Source organism: Spermophilus citellus, assembly GCF_964194105.1.
Source record: "Spermophilus citellus genome assembly, chromosome: 13".
In the NCBI taxonomy this organism is placed as follows: Eukaryota; Metazoa; Chordata; class Mammalia; order Rodentia; family Sciuridae; genus Spermophilus; species Spermophilus citellus.
This window is the reverse complement of record NC_138193.1, coordinates 13350238-13376066: the sequence shown is the minus strand read 5'-3', so window position 1 is coordinate 13376066 and position 25829 is coordinate 13350238. Positions and strand designations below refer to the sequence as shown.

At 53.8% G+C, this 25829-nt stretch overlaps 1 protein-coding gene across 1 annotated transcript; it reads left to right on the top strand.

Annotated features, from left to right (window-relative positions):
- Nucleotides 1-1526: 1526 nt before the first annotated feature.
- LOC308632662 (MAL-like protein) lies at nucleotides 1527-24619 on the top strand. The gene is made up of 4 exons (XM_081264945.1): nucleotides 1527-1797; nucleotides 20077-20244; nucleotides 21796-21918; nucleotides 23781-24619. The coding sequence occupies exons 1-4, from the start codon at nucleotides 1690-1692 to the stop codon at nucleotides 23841-23843; spliced, it is 462 nt and encodes a 153-aa protein (XP_081121071.1). The 5' UTR covers nucleotides 1527-1689; the 3' UTR covers nucleotides 23844-24619.
- The last annotated feature ends 1210 nt before the right edge of the window (nucleotides 24620-25829 follow it).

Below are 25829 nucleotides of genomic sequence, written 5' to 3'. Positions count from 1 at the left end.
TCCTTTGGGAATGGAGGTGACCTGAAGACACTCTCAGATGAAGAAACACTAAGGAATTCATTGCGGGCAAACTTACCCTGAGAGAAGTGCTAAAGGAAGTTCTTCAGGCAGAAGGAAATGGCACCAGAAGAAAGGGATATAAATGGCAACCATGTGGGCCAATATGGTAGGTTATTGTTCTCTTCTGCTTTTTAAAATATGTACAATGGTCTTGAATTTTTATGTCCCTTCTACGATGATAGCTACACTGAAAGACAAGAGGGTGAAGACCTGCACAGTGGTGAGGTCCATCTGAAGTGGCAAATGTCAACTCTGAATGAACTGGGAAGTCACCTCCCACAGGAGCTTCTGCATACAAACTACAAATAGTAAAGAACTTAGTAGGCGAATTAAAGTGAGAATACTAAAATATTCAAAAATCCAAAAGAATTCAGGAACAAGGAAACGGGAATGAAATACAGAGCAAACACACACACACACACACACACACACACACACACACATCAAAGTACACATAAATCCAAAAATACCAGTCATTATATTAAATGTAAATTAAAGGCAGCAAATTTCAGAACTATATCACAAACACACACACACACACACACACACACACCCATCATAAATACAGTGATAGAGGTAAAAGTAAAAGAATAAAAAAAACATACCCTGGGCAAACACCAATGTATCATAATACACATGCAGACACCAATCATAAGCAATTATAAGTTGTGTACATTGTTAGTGGGATAGAAATGTCTCAGCAGTTTTGGAAAGCATCTTGACATTATCTGCTAAAAACAGGTACCACGTGACCTGTAATCCCCCCTTAACATATTCCAACGGAAATGCATACACAGATGCCTCTAAAGACTATTCTAGTTGGGCTGGGGTTGTGGCTCAGCGGTAGAGCACTCACCTAGCACGGCTGAGGCCCTGGGTTAAATCCCCAGCACCACATAAAAATGAATAAATAAATAAAATAGGAGTATTTTGTCCAACTAGAAAAAAGGACTATTTTAGAATAGTAATAACCCCAAATTGAATGTTAGCAATAACCCCAAATTGAAAGAACCCAAGGTCCATCAACAAGAGAATAAAAAGTAGCTTGTTCATAGAATGTTCATGGAATACTATAAAGCTCTGAATTAACCACAGTGACATACAATGACATGGATGGTCCCACACATAACCTGAAGTGAAAGAAGTCAAACACAAACGAATCCTTTCAATGACAGACAAAACCAACGTGTGAGGTTAGAAGTCCAGGGCGGTTATTTGGGGAAGAAGAGAGAACTGGTTGAGGGGCACCTTGGCCGTCTAGGCTCACCCAGGGTTTATTGAGAGTCCTCAATGAATGGTCTTTGTTGGCCACTCTGGGAACAGGGATGAGGCAGGGAAGGGGCTGTCACCTGCACTCGGTGCAGAAATACGAATGCCCCGGGATTCAGAAGTTCCTGGGGCCTGACCCTCTGCGAAGACCCGGTCCCCGCCCCGCCGCGCCCCGCCGCGCCCCGCCGCGCGCTGTGGTCCCCAGGGCTGCTGGCTTCGCGAGTGGAAGGACCTGCTTGGTGGGAGCGGTTTTTTCCTCCCGGGCGACGTCGTCCGATGGGTGTGTCGGCAGGAGGTGATATTTGAAGGCTGCGGGCTGGAGCAGCGCCACGGAGCAGGGGCGCCAACAGCGCGGACAGCATGGCAGCGAGGGACCCGCCGCCCCCCACCAGCTACGCGCCGCCCGACGTGCCCCCGGGGGTCGCGCTGTTCCTCACCATCCCCTACGCCTTCTTCCTGCCCGAGCTGGTGAGTGCCACCGCCACCTGCGGGAGGCAACGGGAGGTCGCCCCGGACCGGACCGGCGGGGACCAGGACCTGGCGGCGCCGCGGTGGTCGCGGTCTCCGCACCCGCCGAGCCTCAGGCGCCTGGCAGGCTGTGTCCCCTGGGCTTGGACGGCCTGGAGGGGATCCCTCCCTCCGTAGGGAAACCCGCACGGGAGGGACAAGCGGTCACTTCGTGGATGGACGCTTGTGTCCCCTCCTAGGCTAGCGGGGACCTCTGGACCTGTTGCCAGTGGGCTTTTCCCATGTGATTTCTTTTCCCCACTCGGGTGCTTTTCTGAAGCTCAGAAAGCGGGCAGGGGGCTGCTCCAGGCTCCCAGGGGCCTCCAGTATCTTCCCGGCTGTCAATCAGCCGCCTTGAACTTTGATTTATGTGGCCCTGCACAGGAGGCTGGGGACAAATCCACCATAAAACAGTCTCCAGATGCCCTGGGTACACCGGGATCTGATGGTGACACAGCACTGGCACTCAGACCTGTGCACAGCTTCCCCAGAGCCCCCTGTCCCCGAGGTGGCTGCTGTCCCCTCTCACTGAGGGGCGCTGGAGCCTGGCCAACAATCCAGGGCCAAGGGGCGCTGCGTTTCTGGATCCTTCTGAAGCTCCCCGTGTGTGTGTGTGTGTGTGTGTGTGGGGGGGGGTATTTTCTTTCCTACTTAGAACGTAGCCAAGATGGAAAGTGGACTCGCCCACAGAGATTGGACCTGACCGGTCCCTTGCCCCCTCCCCATGCACCAGGAGGGTTGGGCGGACCGAGTACACTTCAGGCAAACTGGTTAAAGGGCGGCCATCCACGTCCTGCAGCCAGGCTGGGCAGGTCAGCATGGGGGGGGGGCTCTAGCCGAAACCCCACCCAAAGGCAGGTTCCTGCCAAGCCCGCCACCCCCAGGCATGAATGTGGGCACCTGGCCAGACTGATGACATCTTAGTGCTCGTATGAATTCTGTGGCCAAGGCCTGGGTGTGTCCCTCACCTTGGGACATGGGCTGCCAGGATTGTGGTGGCTTTACCACTTTTTATTGAGCGCATGCCTTTTGACAATCAGTCACTGTAGACACTGGTGGCCGGGCCACTGCCTGCCAGCAGTCTGTCGGGCCCTTCTGCTGCGGAGGGATTCAGGGGCTTTCCTCTCTGCAGCCAGGCTATCTGTCCTGGCCAGCTCAGGGCGGGGCCCAGGCCTGTCCCTGGGAGTTGGACCTCAGAGGAGTGGCTGGATTTTCAGACTGGGAGGAGGGACAGAGAAGCTCCAGCTTCTTCCCAGGAGGGAAGAGCCCAGGAGGCTGGACGATGCAGCTTCTGAGTCAGGAAAGTACCCGGGGCTGACCACGTGCCCCCAAGGCCGTTCCTGCAGTGGCACCTGAGGAACGAGGCTCCTGCAGAGGGTTCCACGTGCCCTCCGCCCAGCCTCCTCTGGGTCCTGACTCCCTGGTGCAGCTCTCATGGTCAGGAACTTGACATGGATACCGTGTTATCCACTGTTCTATTCAGAGTTCGTTCACGTCCCCCACCGACGTCCTCCTTCTGGTGCAGGGTCCAGGTCAGGGTCTCACATGGCATTGAGCTGTCCTGTCTCCTGTGCCCTTTGACCTGGATGGCTCCTAGCTCTGCCTTGATTCTCTGGAAGGAGTGATGATGAGGCACATGGTGCGTGTGTTCACACGCAGACACAGATGCATGTTAAATGGGGTGTTCTCTACTATTGTTCTGCTCCTTAAACGAGCGTGCCTCGCATGGAATTAGAGCAGGGTGTGCCTGGGACTCCGGGAAGGGATGAGGAGGGGGGGCAGGCTCAGCCCAGCCCAGGTCCTCTCTGGCTTGGTGGCCTGGTGGTGTCGCCTGCTGCTGTGTGACAGCACCCGGCTTCGGGGTGTGGCCAGTTCGGTCTCGGGGCTTAAGGCGTCACGGACAGGTATATGTCTTTCTAAAGATATGAGTCCAGAGAGTGGGGTGTAAAACTGGGGCTCAGGCCAGCAAAGGCGCACAGAGAAAGGGAAATCCAGTAACTGGGATCCCAGTGAGGTGGGGACAGCCCAGGGAGGACATGGCGTGGGTGGTGTCTGCAGTCACCCTTCCCTCCAGCCTGTCCACAGAGCAGCACTGCAAACCCAAGAGCAGCCTGTCCTGAGGGCCTGCCCAGGTGCACACGGAACCCGGATGGTGCCCACCAGCACCGTCCCATGGGAGCTCAGATGAGACTCCCACTGGCTTTCCTAGGGCCACATGTCACCCTGGCTGGGCAGGGGCAGCCTCTAGCCTTCTGTGGTTCTTAAGGATGACATTCTAGGATGACCCAGGTTCCAAAGGGGCTCTGTAGTCCCCACCTCTGGTCCCCTGCCACCTGCTCCTACCGATCTCTGTCTAAGAAGGTTTGTTTTCAAGTCTTGGACATTAAAGCTCACATTTTAACACTTCTAATGCCTCAATATAGAGTCAGAGGAAGTTGCCGGGATGGTGCAGGGGCGATGGTTACGTCTCTCTTGATTAGAACCCAGGGTCAAAACCAGGGAGCTGGCCTTGGTAAGGCGGATCTCGACCTCTGTGTCTCACAGGCAGTGAGTCACAGAATCCAAATGAGGACCAAGGTCAAGGACAGTCCCCTCACCGCAGCCAAACCCCATCCATCCCACCCTCCCTCACCCGCCCTGAATGCACCCCAGGAAACCACCACTCTATCACTATGATTTTGTGATTTCAAAAAAGTTGTAGAAATAAACAGGATCACACAGTGTGTGGCCTTTTGAGACCAGCTCCTTCGCTCAGCACTGTCCCTCGATGCCCACCCAGGACATGGTGTGTCCTCTCCTGCTCTCCTTCCCCTCCCATGTTGGGGACTGGCTGAGTCTGTTTAACCAGCCACCCGCTGGGAAACAGCAAAGCTCTTCAGAACGTTCATGTACAGACTTTTGTGTGGATCTAATTTCCATCTCTCTGGGGAAAATGCCCAGAGCAAATGAGCAAATGCGTCCTGTAAGTCACCAAGGGTCTCCTGAGATGAACTGCCACTCGAGCACCAGGCTCCGCCCCTGGGGGGGACACAAGAACCAGAAGCTAAAGGGGGAAAGGTGGGCCTTGGGCCCTGTCTGTACAGAGTGGAGCAAGTGACACTGCAGGGTGGACTAGTAAGGGACGGTTGTGGGTTTTGTTGGTGGCGATGCTAGGGACTGAACATACGTTGCTTTACCACTGAGCTACATCCTCGTCTTTTAAAATTTTTTAACTTTTAGACAGGGTCTTGCTAAATTGCTGAGGCTGGCCTTGAACTTGTGATCCTCCTGCCTCAGCCTCCCACACCTCTGGGATCACAGGCGTGCACCACTGTGACCTGGCTCTGCTGGGTTTTTATTGAGAAACTGAGGAGCTTTTTTCCAGGGTGGTTGGAAAATAGCTTTTGCATTTTCCCTTCCCACCAGCCAGGCACGTGCATGTGTCCCACTGACATTTGTGTTTTATCCAGTGTGCTGTGGAATTTAGGCTTCTCATTTGAAACTGAGAATTTGGCAACAATCTCAGAGGGTGAGGAAGCTCTGATATGATGAATTTAAAGATAAGAGTGCACATCCCATCCGGGCTTCCCTCTGTCCCCTGGGTGGGTGGGGGTACCAGCTGCTGCCAGCAGTGTACTGCCCAGGCTGGTGACATTCAGCTGACCTCGCTCCTCAGAGCCAGCTGTGTGCAGTGGCTGGGCCACCAGGCAGTGGCCTGCGGGGTAGGTGCTGGCTCCAGAGCTCTTCAAAGGCTGGAAAGTAGAAGCTGAGAGCATCCGGGGGTGGCTCCCACCAGGGGTGCTTTATGGATAAGAGTCCAGCGAAGTCTCATCACTTTAACCCTGACTCTAGCTGACTTAATGAGACTTTGCCTAATTAAAAGGAAACAGGAAGGAGAGTCCAGAGATGCGGCCAGTTCAAAGGGGAGACGTGTGAATGTTGCTGTTAGATCTCCCCGTTTCCACTTCTCCACTCGCCCGCAGACCATCAGAGGGAAATGCTAAGGTGCTCTTAGAAGTTCTTTCCAGACTCCTCCAGCTTGGGAAGTTCATCCTTATGTCTTACTCAAATCCCCAGTATGGGAAGTTCATCTATTCTTACCTAAGTCTCCAGGGTCACCTTAGTTTCCACCTCCTGCTTCCTCTGCTCTGTGTGTGTGAGCCTGTCTGACAGTCACTGCAGCCTGGCACGGGGCCAGGTGCTCCCCCTGGGAGCACCTCCAAGGCCAACTCTGCAAGGACTGAAAGTGATGAGGTGGGATAGAGGAAGCATGAGGCCCCCCGCCAGGCCCCGTCCCCTCCCTAGGACACGTCCTGAGACGCTGAGTGTTCTGGAAGGGAAGTCCTCTCCCCCTGCTGCCCTCCGCCTGTCAGTCCACCTCCGGCTCCTGGGGCTGCTGGGGTTGCTCAGGGCGCCGGCCGCATCCCACCTGCACCCCCCGCCCTACGACCCTGTGGCACCCCCCGCCCGTCCTGTCCCGCAGGACATGGGAAGCAGTGCCTTCCGTGCCAGGGTACCTGTGAGCCCCACCAGATCGGTGCCCAAGGACGCCCCTGGAAGCAGGTGACAGGGAAGGGAGGACAGAGAGGAAGGGATGTTACCAGGGCCAAGAGGAGCGTGGGGCAGGAGGACGCTGGACAAAGTGGGGCAGGGGCTGTGGGAGCCTCCCCAAAGCCCCCTGGGCCACCCTGGCTCCCTGAACCAGGCCCAGCCCTACTGGGAGACCCCCAGTGCATCTGGGGTCAGTAAAATGGAGTCACTCCTGAGGGGGTCCAGGCCTGGCTCCGCTTCTTCGATGCCATGAGACCCTGGACAGGTCAGTTAATGCTCTGGAGCCCCACTTTCAACGATGGGAGGAGTGGCATTAAGAGAAACAGTGGTCTCCTAAGTCAGCTGCTCGGGTTTATAGGAAGGGTCAACCTCACCAGTAAGGGCCCCAGAACAGTGGTCCCCGTGACTGAATTGTTATTGGTCACAGGACCTCTATTAGGAAGAGTGGGTCTCTGGGCAGCAAATGCCTCTGGTAAGTCACCAAGGGTCTCCTGAGATGAACTGCCACTCACGCACCAGGCTTCACCCCTGGGGGACACAAGAACCAGAAGACAAGGGGGGAAAGGTGGGCCGTGGACCCTGTCATTACAGAGTGGAGCGACTGACAACCTGAGAGTCCCCAAGACAGGGCAGGGCTGAAGGAAGGGGACAGCCATGTGGCCCAGAGGCTCCAGGGCCAGAGCATGGTCAGGGCACCCCTGAGAGGGGAAGGGGCTTGGATTGAGGGGAACATTGGCTTGTTCAGACCTGGACCAGAGTGAACAAGCCTGAGTGTGGGTGTCAGGGAAGAGGCGCTGTCCCCTTGACCCCCAATATCACACTCCTGTATTTACTGAGCACTTGCTGTCTGCCGAGCACTGGGCACCTGGCAACCCAGACCGGCCCTGCCTTGTGGAGCTCAGTGCCTGATGGGAGACACAGGGAGGAGCCAGGAAGACTGACCAGTGGTGCTGTGACCATGTGCAGGAACCCTGAAAGGTGCTTCGCGCAGAAGGGATTCAATATGGGGAATTGTTGGGAGCCATTGAGAGGCTCAAAGAGCAGAAAGGGTAATGAGCCCATGAAGTGGCCACCGTCCACCCCCAGTTAGGGCAACAAAAGGGACACCGTGGCTGGTGCTTAAACCACTAAGAAGCCTTGCCTGGCTGCGATCGGATCGCTGGGGAGGGGGCCGTAAGGCAGTGGCCAGCCCAGGGAGGGGACACAGGGATCTGCTGCTGGAGAGACAGCGACACACTGGGCAGGGCAGTGGGAAGGCCCTCTCTGCTCCCAGCCAGGCTGCATTCTGCCCCGCTGGACCCCAGGGGCTCCCCGGTGAGGAGTGTCCGCTCTCTGGACGGGCGCTGCTTCTTTCCAGCATTCCCAGGGGCGTTCCCTGCAGAATGTCCCCCAGGGACGGATAGATCTGTGGGACCCAGGAGATACCTGGGTCTGGGGCTGCGGTGTCTTCTGACCTACCTCAGGGCCACCTCGGCCCACCGTGGCTGGTTCTCTGAGCGTCGCTTTCTCCTCCACCTGGTCACAGCCCCTGGGCCTCCCGTCCGGCTCTGTCCTGGTGTGCGGGGAGCCTCGAGGGTGTATTCATTTGTGTGTGGCCCTCTCTGACAGTGCATTTCTGGGCCATGGTGGCATCCCGGGATGATGAAGGGCACGGGGAGGGATGGGGAAGAGGGAGGTAGGAAAGTCCTCCCGGGGAAACCCATCTGCCCTCTCGAGGGAACAGGCCTCCGACTGGGAGATGATGGAGCAGGACATGGTGGGCATGTCCCCCTCGGTCCAGGCTCCTAGCAGAATCTCAGACCATGGCTGGGCCACGGTGGTGTCAGAAGTTGTCAAAAGGTTCCACTGCGCAGAGCTGGCTCAGGAAGGTGAGGCTGCTGACAACTGGCGGGGGTGTCCACACCTGCTGTCCACCTCCTTTCTCAGGCACATGGGGTTGTCCTGTTCTGTGCCGGGCTCTCTGCCGGACACTGGGGACCCCAAGACCTCAGGGTGCGGTCCTGCCTCTAGGAGCTCAGGGATCCTGGCGGGACGCAGCAAAGTCACCACAAAAGTGGAAAGACACCCTAAGGACGGTCACTTGGCAGTCAGGAGTGGCTTCTGGACGAGGTGACGTTGGTCTGGTCCGGTCCTTCAGGGCCTGGTGAGGCTGGGACTCAGGAGCTGGTCCCTAAGGAAGAGCAGAAACACAGTCCGGGTCACACTGTCTGTGGGATCCTGGAGGAAGAAGGGCTCCGCTGGGACCCAGGGGCATGCAGTTAATCAGTGTGAGAGGGTCCTGGGGAGGTGGGGAGTCCTGTCCATGAGGGGGGGGGGTCTTTATTTCTAACTTTTCTAAAATCTACAAGAACACAAGTCTTTTTTAATTCCCCCAAAGCGTTTTCTTTCTTTTTTTTTTCTTTTCTTTTCTTTTCTTTTCTTTTTTAAGAGTCAAAACTGAAAAGCCCTTTAGACTCTGGTTAGTTAAGAATGTTTTTATTATTCTATTTTATGTCACACTATAAATCTGTGCTATTTAGTCAGTGAACCTGCTGAATGGAGGGTGCGGCCGAGGCAGGAAGCCGCAGGAGGAGGGAGGAAGCCGGTCACGCGGGGAAGGTCCTCGAGCTTCCTGGGCACAGGGCCAGCCAGCCTGGGAGCACTCCTGGGCCTCAGTGATTCGTCCTTCCAAGATCCATGGCCCCAGAGCTTGGGCCAGAGCTATTGTTCCTGGAGCCACCGGGATAGGACTCAGCCCTCGCGGGAGCCTCGGCCGACGGGGCTGGCAATTTCCTGCCAACCTGGAAGCCAGAGGAACTTCTCCCCCGTGACTCAGGACAGAGTGACTCAGTGTTTGGAAGTGTCCCGGCCCGAATTATGGAGCATGGAACTTCCATAAAAGGCTGCTTGTTTTGGGGTCCTCTCGGGGTCCTGGCCTGAGGCCTTTGGGGCAGACCCAGGACAGTTTCCTCCCCTGTGCCAAGGAGGCACGGGACCTGCATCCTGGGCTGTGAACAGCGCTGGGTCTTTGTGTGCCCACAGGGGGCCTGCGGTGATCAGGGCCCGCCCAGGAGCACTCAGCCCCCTTGGGTGGGACTGCTCCGCCTGGCTGGGTGCCTGGCCTTCAGCTTGCCACTTGGAGCTGGAGCCTGCTCTGAATTCCAGTCCCCAGGAGGGGCTTCTGCAGCAGCAGCCACTGTGGTGGCCTGCCTGGGTGGGCCCTTACCCAGGGGGTCATGCAGGCCAGGCAGGGCGGGTGGAGCCAGGGCCCCATACTGACTGCGATCTACAGAAAGAAATACCCCTTTATCACAACCTGTAACGCGCACGTGTGTGTGTGTTGTGTGTGCGTGTGTATGTGAGTGCGTGTGCATGTGTGTATGTTGTGTGTGCACGTGTGTGTGCATATGTGTGTGTGCGTGCGTGTGCATGTGTGTGTGAGTGTGCGTGTGTGTGCGTGTGTTCACAAAAGACTCAGGAAACGGCACTTCCCTTCCCATGGACAACACCTCCTGTATTTTCACTCTGGTCAGTTTCATCTCTTGTTAGTGACCCACTAATAGACAAGTCGCGACCCTCAGATGAGTCTTGTGCACTGGTTGGCAGCCCCAGGGTGGGGGCTACTGGCAGAGGTTCAGGGAGCCCAGAGCTGCCCCAGCTCTTCCCTGGGCAGGTGGCTGGGCTGGAGGGTGGGGCTCTGGTCCGCGTTTGGCCTGGGAGTCTTGGTCACCAGGGAAGTGACCTCAGAGGGGGCCAGGGGCGTGGATGACGTGGGCAACCTCCCATTGGGGGTGGTCTTCAGCGTCCTCTGGCTGGGCCGTTGCTGGCTGAGTCCGGCTTTAACACAGGAGAATGGACTGAGGTCCCGGGAAGTCTGGAGCTCAGTGGGCGGATTCTTCACAGGCCCGAGGCCATTGGCCACTGGCCCGTCCTCCCCAGTCCATGGCTCCAGGCTTCACCCACACACAGCAATGGCCAGGGCAAGAAAGGTGACCATGGGCCCGGTGTCCCCTTAGGAACAGGTAACCTTACCTGGGAGTCCCCTGCGGACTTCCCTTGGCATCTTGTTGGCCAGGACTAAGTCACACAATGTCCCCAGCCAGAGGCTGCGCTGAGCCTTGCTGGAAAGAGACCTCTATGCCCCCTCCCTGCCCACGCTTGCCACCAATAAGCCTAGGTGGGGACTTAACAAGTGGCTGGCTGCCCCGTCCTCTGTCACAGGAACACTGGCCACCAACTCACCCTGCAGGTGGACCCCACGTGGCGAAGGTCTCATCACTGGAGACAGTAGCTTGGATGTTGACAGGAAGGGGGACTTGTCACCCCTGCAGCCTGTTTTCGAAGCCACACACTTGCTGACTGTATTTGTTACCCTCAGGTTAAGACTGGGCCTCTACAGCCATTCACGGACCTGCAGAGCCGTGAGATGTGAGTTCCCCACGAGCCACGTGCACGCTGAGGGCTGACTGTGCGCTCCCGGCTGAGATCCACCCCGCAGGGTCCTCCCTGGTCTCAGTGCCCACTCTGCAAACGCACATCCTCTTCTCTGTCCTATTACTACTCCGTTGTTCTTGGTTTTGTGCCTTGGAGGGATTTTGCTGCTTAAGATGCACCCAGTGTAGTGCCAAAGCGCCTCTCGTGTCCCTAAGGCAAGAAGGCTGGCATGTCAGAAATGCACGTGGTAAGACTCGCTCAGTCCACGTTAAGCAGCGTGGCCACGTGCTCAGTGCTATAACCCAACAGGGCATATTACGTAAAGTGCCTCTAACCAGAAACAAGGTTATAGAATAATTAGGTGGCAGGAAAGTGGGACCAGAGGCTCCCAGGGGCCGGTTACTGTTTCCCCCGGAGCAAGTGTTCAGTCTCTGCAAACCCAGTGTCCACAGGGACTTTAAAGAACAGAACTGCTGCCAACAAGAGCCAGCAGTTAAACTGTCCAGTAAGATAGGAAGATGTAAAAAGTAGAATAAACAATGTATGTGCTCCATGATTTACAGTTTTATTAAAATAATGTCTGTCTCAGGACTGCGCCTGGCACAGTGGAAACTCTCGTTGCTGTTGACATTATTTCTACAGTCAATTTAAAGTCTAGTTAAAGAATAATTCTGGCCACTAAAGTGCTCAGAGTCAGGGGGGCATTTTGATTGGACAGCGCAAACTCCCCAGAGGCTACTGCAGGGGCACATCTGTTGGAAGGAGCTGTCACTCTCCAGTGACATGGGAACAGTCCACAACGGGCTTGTCTTGGTTTTACCTTTTAAAAGGTGTGCATCAAACTATACCTATTTGCACACCTGTGTTCATAGCAGCACTGTTCACACTAGCCAGTAGTGCGCAGAGGAGTGGATAAGCACAGGTTCTGCAGCTGCCTCTGTGCTCATCACAGGGCCACGCCCTGAAAACCCCACTGTAAGTTGAAACAGTGGAGTCAAAAACATACTGGAGCCACGCGGAGTGGCGCAGTTACTGGGGAGGCTGAGGTAGGAGGATAGCAAGTTTGAGGCCAGCCTCAGCAATTTAGCAAGGCCCTAAGCAACTTAGTGAGACCCTGTATCAAAATAAAAAGTAAAAAGGCCTGGGAATGTGGCTCAGTGGTTAAACACCTCTGGGTTCAACCCCTGGTACAGGAAAGAAGGAAGGAAGGGAGGGAGGGAGGGAGGAAGGAAGGAAGGAAGGAAGGAAGGAAGGAAGGAAGGAAGGAAGGAAACTGGATATACCTTACCTAACCGCCCCTCATCCTGACTCAGCCACCCAGCACACTGCAGAGTATCAGTTTTTTCCTCTGATCTGGGGCTGACTGGGAGCTACAGTCCAGGCCACTGCCCGGCATCAAGGGAGAATATCACACCACACAGCACTAGCCCAGGAAAAGTTCAAAATGCAAACATGGAAGTGCAAATTATACAGAATTTGCTCACAAATATGAAAATCTGTAAGTTGCACCATTGTGAGTTGGGGAACATCTAGAAAACACACACACACGCACACACACACAAAGGAATATTATTCAGCCTTAAAAAGGAAGTTCGGACACGTGCTCCAACATGGACGATCTTGAAGACATCATGCTGGGTGAAATCCAGCAGTCACAGAAGGGCAGACTCTGATTCCATCTCTGCGGGGTGCCTGGAGCAGCCAAAGTTGCAGAGGCAGAAAGTAGAGTGCTGGTGTTGAGTGCCCAGGGGAGGGGAGGGAGTTTGTATCCAGGGGAACAGAGTTTCTGTTTTGCAAAATGGAGGCACTTGGGGCTGGACAGAGCAAGATGCCTCCGAACTGAGCGTTTACAAAATGGCTAAGATGGGGAATTTCATTATGGGGACACGATTTTTAAAAGAAGGGCAGGTGTACAATAGTCGAAGCACCTTATCTGCCTGCACCTGAATGCCTGACATCCTTCATCTTGACACTCCACAAAGCCACAGAGAACCTTGCGGAAGTTGGGGTTCCCTCGGTGTGCAATGCTGACCACTCCCTTGAGGAGCCCTTTCCTCCCGGGAGGTAGGGGTCTCAGGGGCCTGTTGACTTCAAGGGCCTCACCTGTCTTTTTTTTTTTTTTTGGGGGGGGGGTTACTAGGGATTGAGCCCAGGGGCTCTTGACCACTGAGCCACATCCCCAGCCCTTTTTGTATTTTACTTAGAGACAGGGTCTCACTGAGTTGCTTAGCAGCCTTGCCATTGCTGAGGCTGGCTTTGAACTTGCGATCCTCCCGCCTCAGCCTCCCGAGCTGCGAGGATTACAGGCGTGCACCACCGCACCGGGCTCCTCACCTGTCTGGAGTTGACTTTTCCCTCCAGCCTGAGGTTACCGAGGCTCAGCCGGGAGCTGGGGTCAGCTGCTACCAGCGAAGGGAAGGAGAGGGGAGTGGCCGTGAGCAAGACCCTGCGGAGACACCTCTGGCCGCGCGATGCAGAAAAACCTGCCGGGTCCCCACCTGCTCATCTGCTCAGGGCTCTGGCTTCTGCCCCACCCTGAAGCCACGCCCCCCGCCACAGCTGGAGTCCCCGCCGGGCAGGTCTGAGACTGCAGAGTCCTTCCCACCCCCTGGCCCTCCCCTGGGGCCCTCACCCAGCTAGCGTCCTCTGGACCCTCTCAGGGTGTGAAATGCCACCCCCCAGCAGCCTGGCCAGTGCAGACCCCCCGCTGCTCAGGTGGCTGCGGCTACTCTGCCCCGTGGGCAGATCCCTTCTCCCTCAGGTGCATCTCTTCCCGTTCCAAGTCTTTAGTGAGCTTGCATCGTCCAGCCCGGTTTCCTCCTTCTGGGTCTCAGTCCAGAAATATTCTGTGCATCCCAAACAAATGTGCATGGACACAAATGCACGCGCGCACACGCACACGCTCGCTCTTTTCTTCTGCGTGAATCCCAGTGCACCGGGTATGCTGGCCTCTGCCTTTGAGAACTTCTGGACTTGTTCAGGTTGGGGATTCAGAGAGCCTGCCTACGCTTTCTGAAGGCTGTGGGTGTTCTGCCATGTAGACATAACTGAGCTAACCCGTCCCATTATGATAACCTATGGAGGTCATCATTTCCTTGCTCTCCTGCAGCCTCCAAGAAGGCAAGGACCACGGTGTGGTGTCTGTTCACATGCATCACTTGCAGGGCAGATTCCAAAAGGCCAAGTTACTGAAGGGACCAGTAGGTGCCGACTTAATGTTTTGATCATTATTACTGGGGAGGGGGAGAGCGAGCATTCGCAGTGGACAGCACCCTTACCTGACCTAGTAGTGGCAGGACTTCAATTGCATGGATGTCGGGAGTCTATGAGTTCTCAAATTTGGAGGCAAAAATCATGTCTGTGTGCAGGTGTGCTTTCTGGGTGGCTAACGTGTTCCTCAGCTCCTCGGGAGGGTCTGTGCCCCCTTAATACTGACTCATCCGTCCTGCGATTCGTCTCCCAGCCTTCCTTCCAGAAGTGAACTTCTCACCCTCTAGGGAGACTGGCTTGCACATTCCCTTCTCTGGATCTTTCTCACAGGACATCCCTCCTGTCCTCTGTGCCATTTCAGATGATTCCGGCTGCCACAGCCAACAGTCATTACCCGACACTCAGATGAGAATTGTCACAGAGAGCCAGGTGGGACGGGAGCCCACAGATCCCTTTGGCCTTTTGATGGTCACAGAGGCACAGATCTGTCAAGTAACCTGTGCAGCAGGCAGAGCTGGAACTCCAAGAAAGAAGGGAGGGCGTGGGTGGGCAAGCATCAGAGTGGGCGGAGGTGCCAGCAGAGGAACAGACTTGGGGCTTTGGGATGGGCTGCACCTTCTTGGGGAGTGGTCAAGGGTGCAGCCTCTCTTACCAGTTCCCACAGTCTCCTGGGGCTTCTTGAGGTCCCCAGAGAATTCTGGGGAGTAGCAGAACTCACGGTGCTGCCCTGAATACCTTCTCAGGTGTCCACGGGATTCTCTTGTTTTTCCGTGCTGGGGATGGAACCCAGGGTCTCGAACATGCTAGGCCAGGACTCCACCACCAGCCTCCTGGCCAGCCCCCACATATTTTAGAAACACCTTGCCTCTGTGCCATGCTTTTGTTTGATTTCTTTATTAAGCAGCTTTAAAAACAATAAACATCCTCCAAAAGTGACCAAAGAAAGTGTGTTAAGTATCATCTGAACATCATGGATTTCAGCCTAGGTGATCATTCCAGTCCATTGTAGCTGCTGTCCCTATTTGAAGTTCAAATTGTCCCCTCCTTGGCCAGCAGGAGCCTGCTGAGTCCTTCTGATCTGACCCCAGGAGCCGGTGGGGTCTTACTGTGTGATACGTGGCCAGGTTCAGCCCCCACCCAGACCTGCAACCAGCCCCTTCTCCTGGCTGGATGTCATTACCCCAAATCTTGTATTCTTTAACCAGATTTCTAAACACGAGGGAGCTGTTCTCCATGAATAAGCGATCAGATCTGTGACTGCGCTCGCTCGTACCCCAATGATCCTTTCAGACCTCAGGTTAGACTTTCAGCAAGTGAACTCACAAGTGAGCTTTATAAGAAAAAGCCCCAGCCAAGGCTGAACTTGAAACACAAGTGTTGACGGATGTCTAACTGTGATGAAATAGTCCTCTACTTCCAGGGCCAGCCCCCAACCACTGAAAAAAATCTCCTGCTCTTGGGAAATACACAATGAAGACTTAAATGGAAGGGCCATCGAGGCTTCCAGGAAGATTTGGAAAGTTAAATATGAGTTTCTTTAAAAAAAAAGTATAAACAAATATTCCGAGTTCTCAACCTATAAAGATTCAACCAATAGAACTTGAAGCAGAAATGAGCCAACAAATTCCACTGGGTTTAATTCACCTGGAGTCGCTCCCTGGCCCTAGTCCAGGCCACAGTTTAGAAGGTAGAGGGGCGTGGAAATGAAAAGCAATAGCATTTCTCTGATTCCACTGATTACACAACAGCAGAGCCACTTCAAAAGATTCCCACACATTTTGAGTGGGTTTCCAAATGTTTGGGGGGCTTTGGCTTGTGTAAGAGTAAAAAGTGGGACCTGGGATCCCCAAAACACAGCAGGGACCCAGAGTGGGGAGGCCAGGGCGGGCCCTCTTGTGCTGCAGGTGGGAGATTCCCACCAAGGCCTTTAATTCTCCCAGTAGGCCAACCTGGGGCACATCCTAGGAACGTCTAGGCCCTGTCCTTGAGGTGTGGGATCTGGCTTGGGGACACAAGTATCCTCCCCCATATCCAGCTTCTGCACATACCCTTCCCTCTTCTCCTCACAAACTAGTGAGGATTAGGCTGGCCAAGGCAGCCTCTGATGGCTGGAGAGGGCCAGGGACCCCTTCTCAGGCCCTGACAGGGACAGAGGAACTGAGCCATCCAGGCTGACTCCCAAGCCTGGCACAGGTGAGTTGGTGGTCAGCAGTGGAAGGGGTCTGTGGTCTCTCTAAGGAAATTAGAGTGGGCAGGCCTTTCATCACCTGTGAAGTGCCTGGGGACTCAGAGGTGGTCTTGAAGTTACTACAGACTCATGCCAAGGGGGGCACGTCAGCACCCCTCACCCCACGACTCTGCGGGCCCTGTGCTGGGCACCAGGTAGACATCTGTGAATGATAGCGACCCTTCTCTGCTGGTCCCATGTGAGTCTAAAATCCTACAAGTCCTGGTGCAGCCACTGGTCCTACAAGTCCTAGGTGGCATTCCCTCTAATTGCCACCATGGCTGGGTGTTGGCCATGGGAGCCACATTCTTGCACCACACTTGGCAGGTGGCCTAAAGCTGACTCCTAGCACCTCCCTGCAGTACCAGCATCAGCAGCACCTGTCACAGGGAGCAGCGTGGGAGAGCCCAGTTCAGGGGAGCTAAAGAACAGAGCTCCCATCCCTCAAGACCCCCCTGCTAAGGACAAGTCAGCCCACCCAGCCGCAGGCAGCCCCAAGCCCTGCTCCCATTTTCCAAAATTCATCTGGAGATTGACTATTAGGGCCTGGGGGAACTTGCCCCTAGAACGGGCATTTTAAGGGATGGCCAGGATTCTGGAGCTGTTTCCCAACCCTATTAGAGCTGTATGCGTACTCCTTGCATAGAGATCCCCGCCTGTGTCCACTTCTTATTCTATACTTACTTCTTACTTCCCCTTCCTGTTCTCTCCTTAAAGCCTATAAATTCTCTATAATTGCAAAAGTGTCTTTCCTGCTAAGACAACGGCAGGGGGAGGATAGGGTGACATATCTGGAGCTATCCATTGGCTAGTTGTAAGTTAAGAACTGCTAGTCCGGAAAGCCAGGGGTGTTATGAAAAGCAGAGCCTGAAGGTTTGTGTCTTTCCGTTGAGCTAGACAAAATGCGTGAAATTGTTTTGCCCAGAATTTCTCTAAGAGTATTATTCAGAACTGAGTGACTGCCATAGACATGAACCGCCAATCAGAATTCACTAAATATAGGGGCAGACAAGTGTAGAGTAATGAAAATCAATGGAAGTCACAGACTGCAGAATCCAGCTACCAAGGACAAGGTGATTAAATGTTTGTATATTGAATGTAAAATTAATATCAAGCAGGAGTAGTACAAAGATATTCCTATCTCAACACACTGTATCTCTAGTGCATGAACTGCAGAACACCAGCCAGAGAGAAGACCCCAAAAGTGGCCAGATGCCAATGACAGATACCTACAAACAGCAACAGTTCACCCGAGCTATCCTCTTGACCACAACAAGGGAAGCCAGAAAACAATAGGATTATATGGGAAAGTGTAGAACATGGTGGGCATAAGAGAGAAGATAATTTTCAGGGGGAAATTAAGGCTATTTTACAACTAATCAAACTGAGGATTAACAAGTTACTTTCACTAAAGAGACCACTAACATGTACTTGAGGAAGAAAGAAAATGATCCTAGGAGAAAAGGTTGAGTGCAAGAATATCTCCATGACCCAAAGTAGGGAGGAATTTCTGAAACTTGTGGCAGAGCATGATCTATAAAGGAAAAGATTGACATATTCAATTGCATTGAAATGAAGGGCTTAGTTCACCAAAAGTCATCATAAAATATATGAGATACGTGCTAGCAAACTTTATCTGAAACATGTATAATAATCAATAATACCTACACTACTGGAAAGAGTTCCTGTAAGGTAAAAAAAAAATTATGACCAATAGAATCAATTAAAATTTTTCAGAAGAGGAAATATAAATGGCCAACAAATACATAAACATACACTCTACCTCACTGATAATCATTAACATTAAAACCTAAAGAGACACATTAAAAGCTCCAAGAAATCTGACAAACTGCAACAACAAAAACAATCTTTGAACTAATAAGTAAGCTTAGCAAGTTGCAGGAGATAATGTCATTGTGCTAAAAATCAATTGTATTTCTCTCTAGTCGAATAATTTTAAAAAGTAAAAGTACTTACAAGAGCACCCCCCCAATAAAATAATTAGGCATAAATAATAACAAAATGTGTAGCAACTATATGCTAAAAGCTGCAAAACATTATAAAAGAAGTCAAAGAACATATTCATAATAGGAGAGACATACCATGTTCATGGATTGGAAGACGAGACATAGTAAAAGATGTCAGTTCTCTGCAAACTCATCTAGGGATTTAACAATAAAAATCTCATCAGAGAGATACTAAAAAGATACTAAAAAGATACTAAAAGATACTAAAAAGCTGATTCTAAAATTTATGTGAACTCGGGAACAGAACTAGGGAAGGAGATGAGCTGTCTCCTGAGAAATTCTCCTGAGAATCACATGCACTCACAACTCTTCAGATTATTGCAGCTTTATAGAAAGTTTTAAAATCTGGTCATGTGATTCTTCCAAACCACGTATTCGAGAGTCACCTTTGAGTCCCTTCCCTTCCTTTCTGCCATCATCACACATTTCCAGTGATCTCACAGTCGACAGGCTCTTATCTTTTTCAAAAACATTTTATTGCTTTATTAAAGATGAGTGCTGTGTGCCCACGATGAGCTGTAATAAATAGCCATCTTCTCCAGGAGCCTCTGTTCCTTCATGCTAAATCCTGTTATTCTCTCTCCCAGATGAGTCATGCTAAGTGGGTTCTGAAGGAATTTGGGAGTGGCATGAGTTCAGACTTTGTACCTGTTGGATTTGAGGAGTTTGAGGGGCAGGTCCAGGCTTGGGGTAGGGCAAGCAAGGTACAGGGTGCAAACTTTAATGGACATTCTCAAGAGCAGGCAAGTGCAGAGTCAGCCCTGCAGAGGGACTTCCATATAGAGACATCTGATGGGCAGGTGCCTGGATGGGGCTGAAGGCCACAGGGAGAAGTGGGCAGAGGTGAGATGATGAGATCACCAGCCAGTGTAGTGTTTAAAAGTACAGATTTCACAGGACCAAGATCAGGACATCGGAGGAGGCTGCAGTGACATCCTAAGCAGGGGGAGGGGAAGGGCTGAGAAAGCAGGAGACAAAGGGCAACAGAACCTCGTGTCTGGTTGACCTTCTCCCCCAGGCCTCTAGCTGGACACTGAGTTCCTACCCTGGCTACCAACACAGGGGCCAGCCCAGCCTAAAAACAAACAAAAGCTGAGCCCAGAGAGGACAGGGAGAGGTAAAGGCACCAAATCTACCAAAGGCACATCAAATCTCAGGGCAGAGCATGGAGGCTATCAAACTGGAACCGTCTCACCCAACTGGGGGTGGGTCTCAGGGCATCAGCTGCTATGACCTAGGGCTTCAAACCATGTGCCCTTAGGGTCAGGCAGGCATTCAGTGGGGGGCAGGAGCCATGGAAGGAGAGGGCTATGCCACCATGTAGGTGAGCAACAGGGCGAGTCCAGAAGACGGCATGGGGTTGGTGGGGAGGGGGATGTGGTCCACTAGGGACTTCAGGACCTTTCTAAAGAGACAATCACAACACATTCTAGCCTGAGAAATGGGTATGTATGCTGTGGCCAAAACCATGTATTTCTCAAGAAATATCCAAAATCTAGATTTTTTTTTTCATGTGAAAAATCTTGTTTGAATGTTGGCAACATATTCAGAATATTTTAAAACTGAACATGCCAACACCGCTTGAGCTCAAAAGGTACAGCCGGACTTGATGGGAAGTCTTCCTTTTGAACTTCTGGGTCAGCCCCTTGAGTTTTCTAACAGGATCCAACTTGACCATGGCTCAGAAAGGCCACCTTTCCTCCCTGTTCCCTCCTGGGTCCTTCCAGCTTCAATGGAGCTTTTGACCAGAGACGGGAGAAAAGAGACGCCCTCTGAAGGCACGTGTCACCCCACATGGTGCAACGTCCCTCACGTCACGCTTTTCTCTTACAGGCATTTGGGTGCTGGGTCTGGATCCTGGTAGCGGCCACCCACGTAGCCAACCCGCTGCTTCAAGGATGGGTGATGTACGTCTCCCTGACCTCCTTTCTCATCACCCTGATGTTCCTGCTGTCTTACTTGTTTGGATTTTACAAAAAATTTGAGTCCTGGAGAGTGCTGGTAAGGATCAGGGCTGGCACCCTGGAATGGTGTCCTGGGAGCTGTGGGCACAACGGGCCCTTCTGGCTGGGGAGGGAGAACCAGAGAGCTGGGATCCGAGGCCCTGCCTGGGCTGGACCCTTATTGAGCTAAGGCTGGTGCTTTTAGTGTATGAATTATGAAGCCAGACCTCTGCAAGAGTAGACCTCTCCTGTCTTCCCTCCGCCACCTTCCCTGCTAGCAATGTGTGCACCTCCTGGATTAAGACTATCTGGGAGCTGGGTGCAGCCGTGCAGCCTGCCTCAGGCTACTCGGAGGATGGCTTGAGTCCAGGGCTTCAGGCCAGCTTGGGCAGCAGTGAGAGGCTCTGCCTCTTCATAAACAAATCCACAAAACAGAAGCAATATTCCGATGTGTTTTTCCTCAATTTGACTCATGGTAAAATAAATCATGGCAGCAGTGTTGAATCAAATGCTAGTAGGGAAAAAATAGCTTGTCACACTCACTGATCAGCTCATCCTCTCATGTGCCACATGGATTTGTGCAAAATGGACATGCATTTGAATCACACTGAGCAAGCAGCATGGGGTGGATGCTTGCGTTTGATACAGCATCATTGATTTTTCACGTTGCCCCATTATCTTGTTAACCATTTGGAAGTGCTCTGTGTTGAGCAGCTGAAAACAGACAAAAGAACAGAGAATTACATTGGGACCCTCACAGCCCAGATTCCAGAATTACCAAGATTTCACCACGCTGGCTTTGTTCAGACTTTTTATTTTTTTCCCTGCAGAATTTTAAAGCAATTTCAGCCTGTCATGCTATTCCACACATGTCTGGATCCCCCAAAACATACACAGACTTTCTCACAAGCTTTCACACACCAAGTCAACAACAACTCGGTGTATTAAGACCAAGGTCACCTTCAGATCTCTCAGTTATTTCTGGAATGTCTTTTTGCACTTGGCTTGTTTGAGCTGGATCCTCCCAAGGGGCCTTGTGTGCCTTGATTGTTAAGTTTCTTGGGTGTTTTCGATCTAGACTGACTAAATCTGGCCCTGCCCGTGACCTCTCAGGGGACCCTATTTTGGATCTGTGTGTGTGCTTCTCCTGGTGTGATCTGACTTTCTGCTCTCTTCACTGAGTTGACCGTAGGCTGGAAGTTGGCACGGAGGGCTTTGACAGGTGGGCAGTGATCCCTCTGTGCCCAGCACAGTGCCAGTGGTTCAAAGCCGGGAGTTAACCAGCCTCCGTTCAGACCTGGCCTTAACCTTGAGCTTCCATCTCCTTAAAATGAGACCAACACTGAGTGCAGGCGAGCCTCCCTAGTGGTTGGCAGTGTTGGCGAGAAACACTCCCGGTGCCGAGCAGGCCCTGGGCCTGGGACCTGCACTGCTGTCACTGCTCCACCGTTATTTGCTACATAAATATCTTATTAGAAACTCTGCAGAGAAGCAGCAGGAGTTGGAGGGGGGAACCTCACCCCTTTCCTCACTCTTCCCTGCTGTGTCACAAGAGAGGAAGGTGCCTGCTCAAATGACGGTGGCTGTGGCCTCTGCTCTGCGTTTCCAGGACAGCCTGTACCACGGGACCACGGGCATCCTGTACATGAGCGCTGCTGTCCTGCAGGCGCATGCCACCATCGTTTCTGAGCGCCCGGACCTGAAAAACTACTTCATCAACGCTACCGCCTCGGTGAGTGGGCCGGGCCAGCCGGGCAGGGGCTGGACAGCCACAGTGGGAGGGCATTTTTTTTTGGTACTGGGATTGAACTCAGGGTGAGTAACCACTGAGTCACATCTCCAGCCCTTTTAATTTTTTATTTTGAGACTTGGTCTCACTGAGTTGCTTAGGGCCCACAGGTTGCTGGGGCTGGCTTTGAACTTGTGGACCTCCTGCCTCAGGCTCCGCTGGGTTGAGAGGCATGTGCCACCGCACCCAAATGGAGGGCATTTTTGCGTGAGGTTTCAATCTGCCCCATGTGTGTCAGATAACCCTGAGCTCTCCAGCTGCAGGAGGGGTGTGTGTGTGTGTGTGTGTGTGTGTGTGAGAGAGAGAGAGAGAGAGAGAGAGAGAACACGCATGCCCAGGCTCTAGGCCTTCTCTGGCTTCTGTCCATCCTGGTCAGCCTCGCTCGCTGCCTGTCCCATCCACCACAGTATGCAGAATTTATTTTCCCAAAGTGCAGATTGAATAGTCTCTCCCCCCTGAACACCCCTCCATGCCCCCCATTGCTCTGAAATGAAGCCAGAGTCCCTGGCACAGCTAAGTTGTCCCCATGTCCGTTTGTTTCAGTAACCAAAGTCCGTGGGGTGGCATTGTTGGCGGACCAAAGCCCAGGCAAGGTGGTCCCACCAAACTTGGGCTGAGCAGGACCCTGGGCATCTGGCGCTGGGGGCTTCCCTGGTCCCAGGCACCTCAACTCCCCTTTCTCTGTGGAATGGTGCCCCCGTGTGGCAGGAGCGCACAATGACATCCCTTGTCCCCGAGGGAACTTCCAAGGTGGAGCCAGTGCTGCTGGACCCTGTCCAGGGGTGAAAGGCGGAGGAGAACTGAGTCCGCCTGGCAGCTCCCCTGGATCACAGGCTATGCCAGGAGGAAGGGCACATCTGGGGTGCTGTCCCCAGTGCCTGTGTGTCCTGCCTGCTTTCCGCTTCTTGCTGCTACAGTGTAAGCTCTGGGCGGCAGGAGCCCTCTGGCGTCCTGTTCACTGTGACAGCCAGAGTGGTGCCCGACGTAGAGCAGGTGCTCCAGAGACTGCTGAATGCGCAAGTGAGGACAGCTGGGCATGAGGGACGAGGCCAGTGCCCGGCGGTCTTGGCGATGGCCTCTGCCTGAGAGGGGAGCAGACCGTGTGGTTCCAAGCACCGTCTGAAGCTGTCGCGCTTCCCTGTTGTGGCGGATTATCGGGGAGCAGAGTAACAGGAGTCAAGTTGAGGCGTGGGGAATCCTCGCGAGGGATGATGAGGCTGAGACAGGAGCCGGTGCCAAGAGCCAGCCAGGCAGGGAGACCTGCAGACTCTGCCCTGGCTTTGGCCGTGGTGGTGGCCAGGGAGTTGGAGGGTCACAGGTTCGTGGCACAGGTCACCACAGCAGGTGAGAGTCGGGGGCCGACTGAGCTCGTGGAAATGCCAGCAGTTCAGGCTGGGCCATTAAGAGCTGGGGCACCGAGACATTCAGAGCAGTTGTAGGCCATCAAGTGTGAATGCGGAGGCCACCAGGGCCCACAGGTACAGGGCTGCAGGGGGCCAGGAGACAGTGCCCAGGGCCACAGTTGAGCGGGAGGAGAGCCAGCTGGATGGCCAGGTGTCGAGGACCCTCCTGAGGGTGGAGATGGAGCCGGCACCACTCAGAGCAGGACACCAGGAGAGTGTGGCCCTAGGGAGGCCCAGGGACGGAGAGTCTCCAGGATCCAGCTAGCTGGCCGGGGTGGCTGCTCCCGGGTGGGGGGTCACTGAGGAGGGTCAGGGCTTGGGGCCTCCTGGGCCGCAGGGCCCGTGGGGCTGGAGGGGACGCTGGCACCGGCCCTCTAACGGCCTGGTCCTGGCCCTCTCCAGTTCTTCGCCTTCATCACCACACTGCTGTACATCCTCCACGCCTTCAGCATCTATTACCACTAGGGCGCCGGCCCTCAGCGCAGGATTCAGCTTTGCCATCTGGATGAGACACAAGTTCCCCGGAAGCCAATGTGGAATCGTCACGCCGTGTCCCCTGCGGGATGAGGAGGCCCACTTTGGCGTGTGTCTGGATGCCATCCCTCCCTGAGGAACATGAGAAAGCTGTTTCCTTTTTCCTGGGAAAGTAACTGTCTTTGGAATGATCTGACCTTGAACCCAGCCCTTCTGGACAATGAACACGGACGCCCTCACCCTTGAGAGGCCCCCTCTGGGGGGGGGCCTGCAGCACCCCCAGATACGCAACCTGGAAGGCCCTCGCATTCCTGGGCCATGTTCCAAGGAAAGCTGGCCGTGTGCACACGGGAAGGTCAAACCAAGGTGCTTCAGAGCAAAGGCTTTTCTAAAGGGAGCTATGCTGCGGTGGTGTTTCTCCCCCGGAGGGGCTGCCCTCCTCCCGGATCCAGGCAGGATGTCCGCACAGCCCAGTAACTGCCCACTGTCGCTTTGAAACGAATAAATTATTCTATGAACAGGTCTTGTCCTGACGGGTCTGGGGCTTGACATTGTGCCTCAGTCCTTCCACTCCTGGGTGGGCGTGGTCTTCAGGAGCCACAGAGGAGAAAACCCCATCTCTATCTCCCGGTCACTTTGTCATTGCCCTGGTGTCTGGAAAAGCCACCACAGGTCTCTCACTTTGTTGGCAGGCAGCTGTCTGGGATGGTCACTGCTCACTATGTGCGGAGTGGCCATGTGCAAATAAAAACCTTTTGTTCAGTTAATTTGGATGAAGTTGGTGTGTTCCTCCTTCAGGCAGCTGGCTCCAGCTGTCTTTTCTTGGGTCCACTGGAAATTTTCACCAAAACCGCTCCTTAGGGGGTTTAAGTCTTGCCCTCCAAGTCATCCCCTCACTCAACAGGTGAGAGGCGGGGAGCATCGGCGGTTTCTCCTTCTCCCAAGCTGAGCTGCTGGATTGGCACCCAGTCTGATGACCCTCCCCTTGTTCCCCGCCCCCCCCCCCACCTCTCTGTCCCTCTGCCAGTCATTTCTGATGCTGCCTATGCCCCCATCCAGGCCTGATTCATGACACAGCACCTGCCCATCACTTCCTAGCAGCTCAGGGATGAGAGGGTGTGTGTGCATGATGTTTCCATGGAGATGCTGGACCACTCCATGCTGAAATTCAGCTACCAGGAACTTTCACTGACTGAGCGGACCCTGGCTGCACTGTGTGGGGGCTCATCTCTGTGTACAGTGCAGGATGGGATTGTAAATTCCTCTGTCTCCCATGGGGGCATGTGTGTGATCAGAGTCACTGACTAAATACCTGGGGCGAGTCCAGGCCCCACCTAGATGCCTTTCATTCTAACTCACCTGCCAGGGGCGTCCAGGAAGCGCGCTGGTTTCTGCACCCACAGCTAGAGTCTGTGTTCCCTAGAGGGCCACTCGGCACTGTCCTGGCCCCTCAACCAGCTCCCTGGCTCTGCCTGCCTTTCTGAGTCCCATTGACTCAAGACCATGCATTGTTCTGGGCTCCGGAGCCTGGGGCTGCATTTCCCTGGGATGGAGCCAGGTGGGGCATCTCTGGCCCTCCACCCACCTCTGCCCTGCCTTGGCTGCCATACCCCAGTGCCCCCCAGGGCCATCCCTACTCCCTCATCCTCCAGCTCTCCCCATTACTGTCACCAACACTACTGAGACCCACCTCAGACACCCTCATTGCAGGCACGAGAAACCTTTCACATGTCACATCTAAGCAGCAGCCCCATCAAGCCCTTGGCTCCAGTCCTCCTCAATGCCAGACCCAGTGTCTCTCCACCTTTTCTTCCTCATCTCACCCACTAGTCCAAAAGAGGGGGAAATCTCTGGTCCAGAATCACAGCACAATTCAGGAATGCCCCCCCCCAGTCACCCCACTGTCCCCCGAGCTCTGGGTTGTCAATTGATCATGTGGTCTTAGGCCCTGGATTCAACTCCCCAGCACCACAAAAG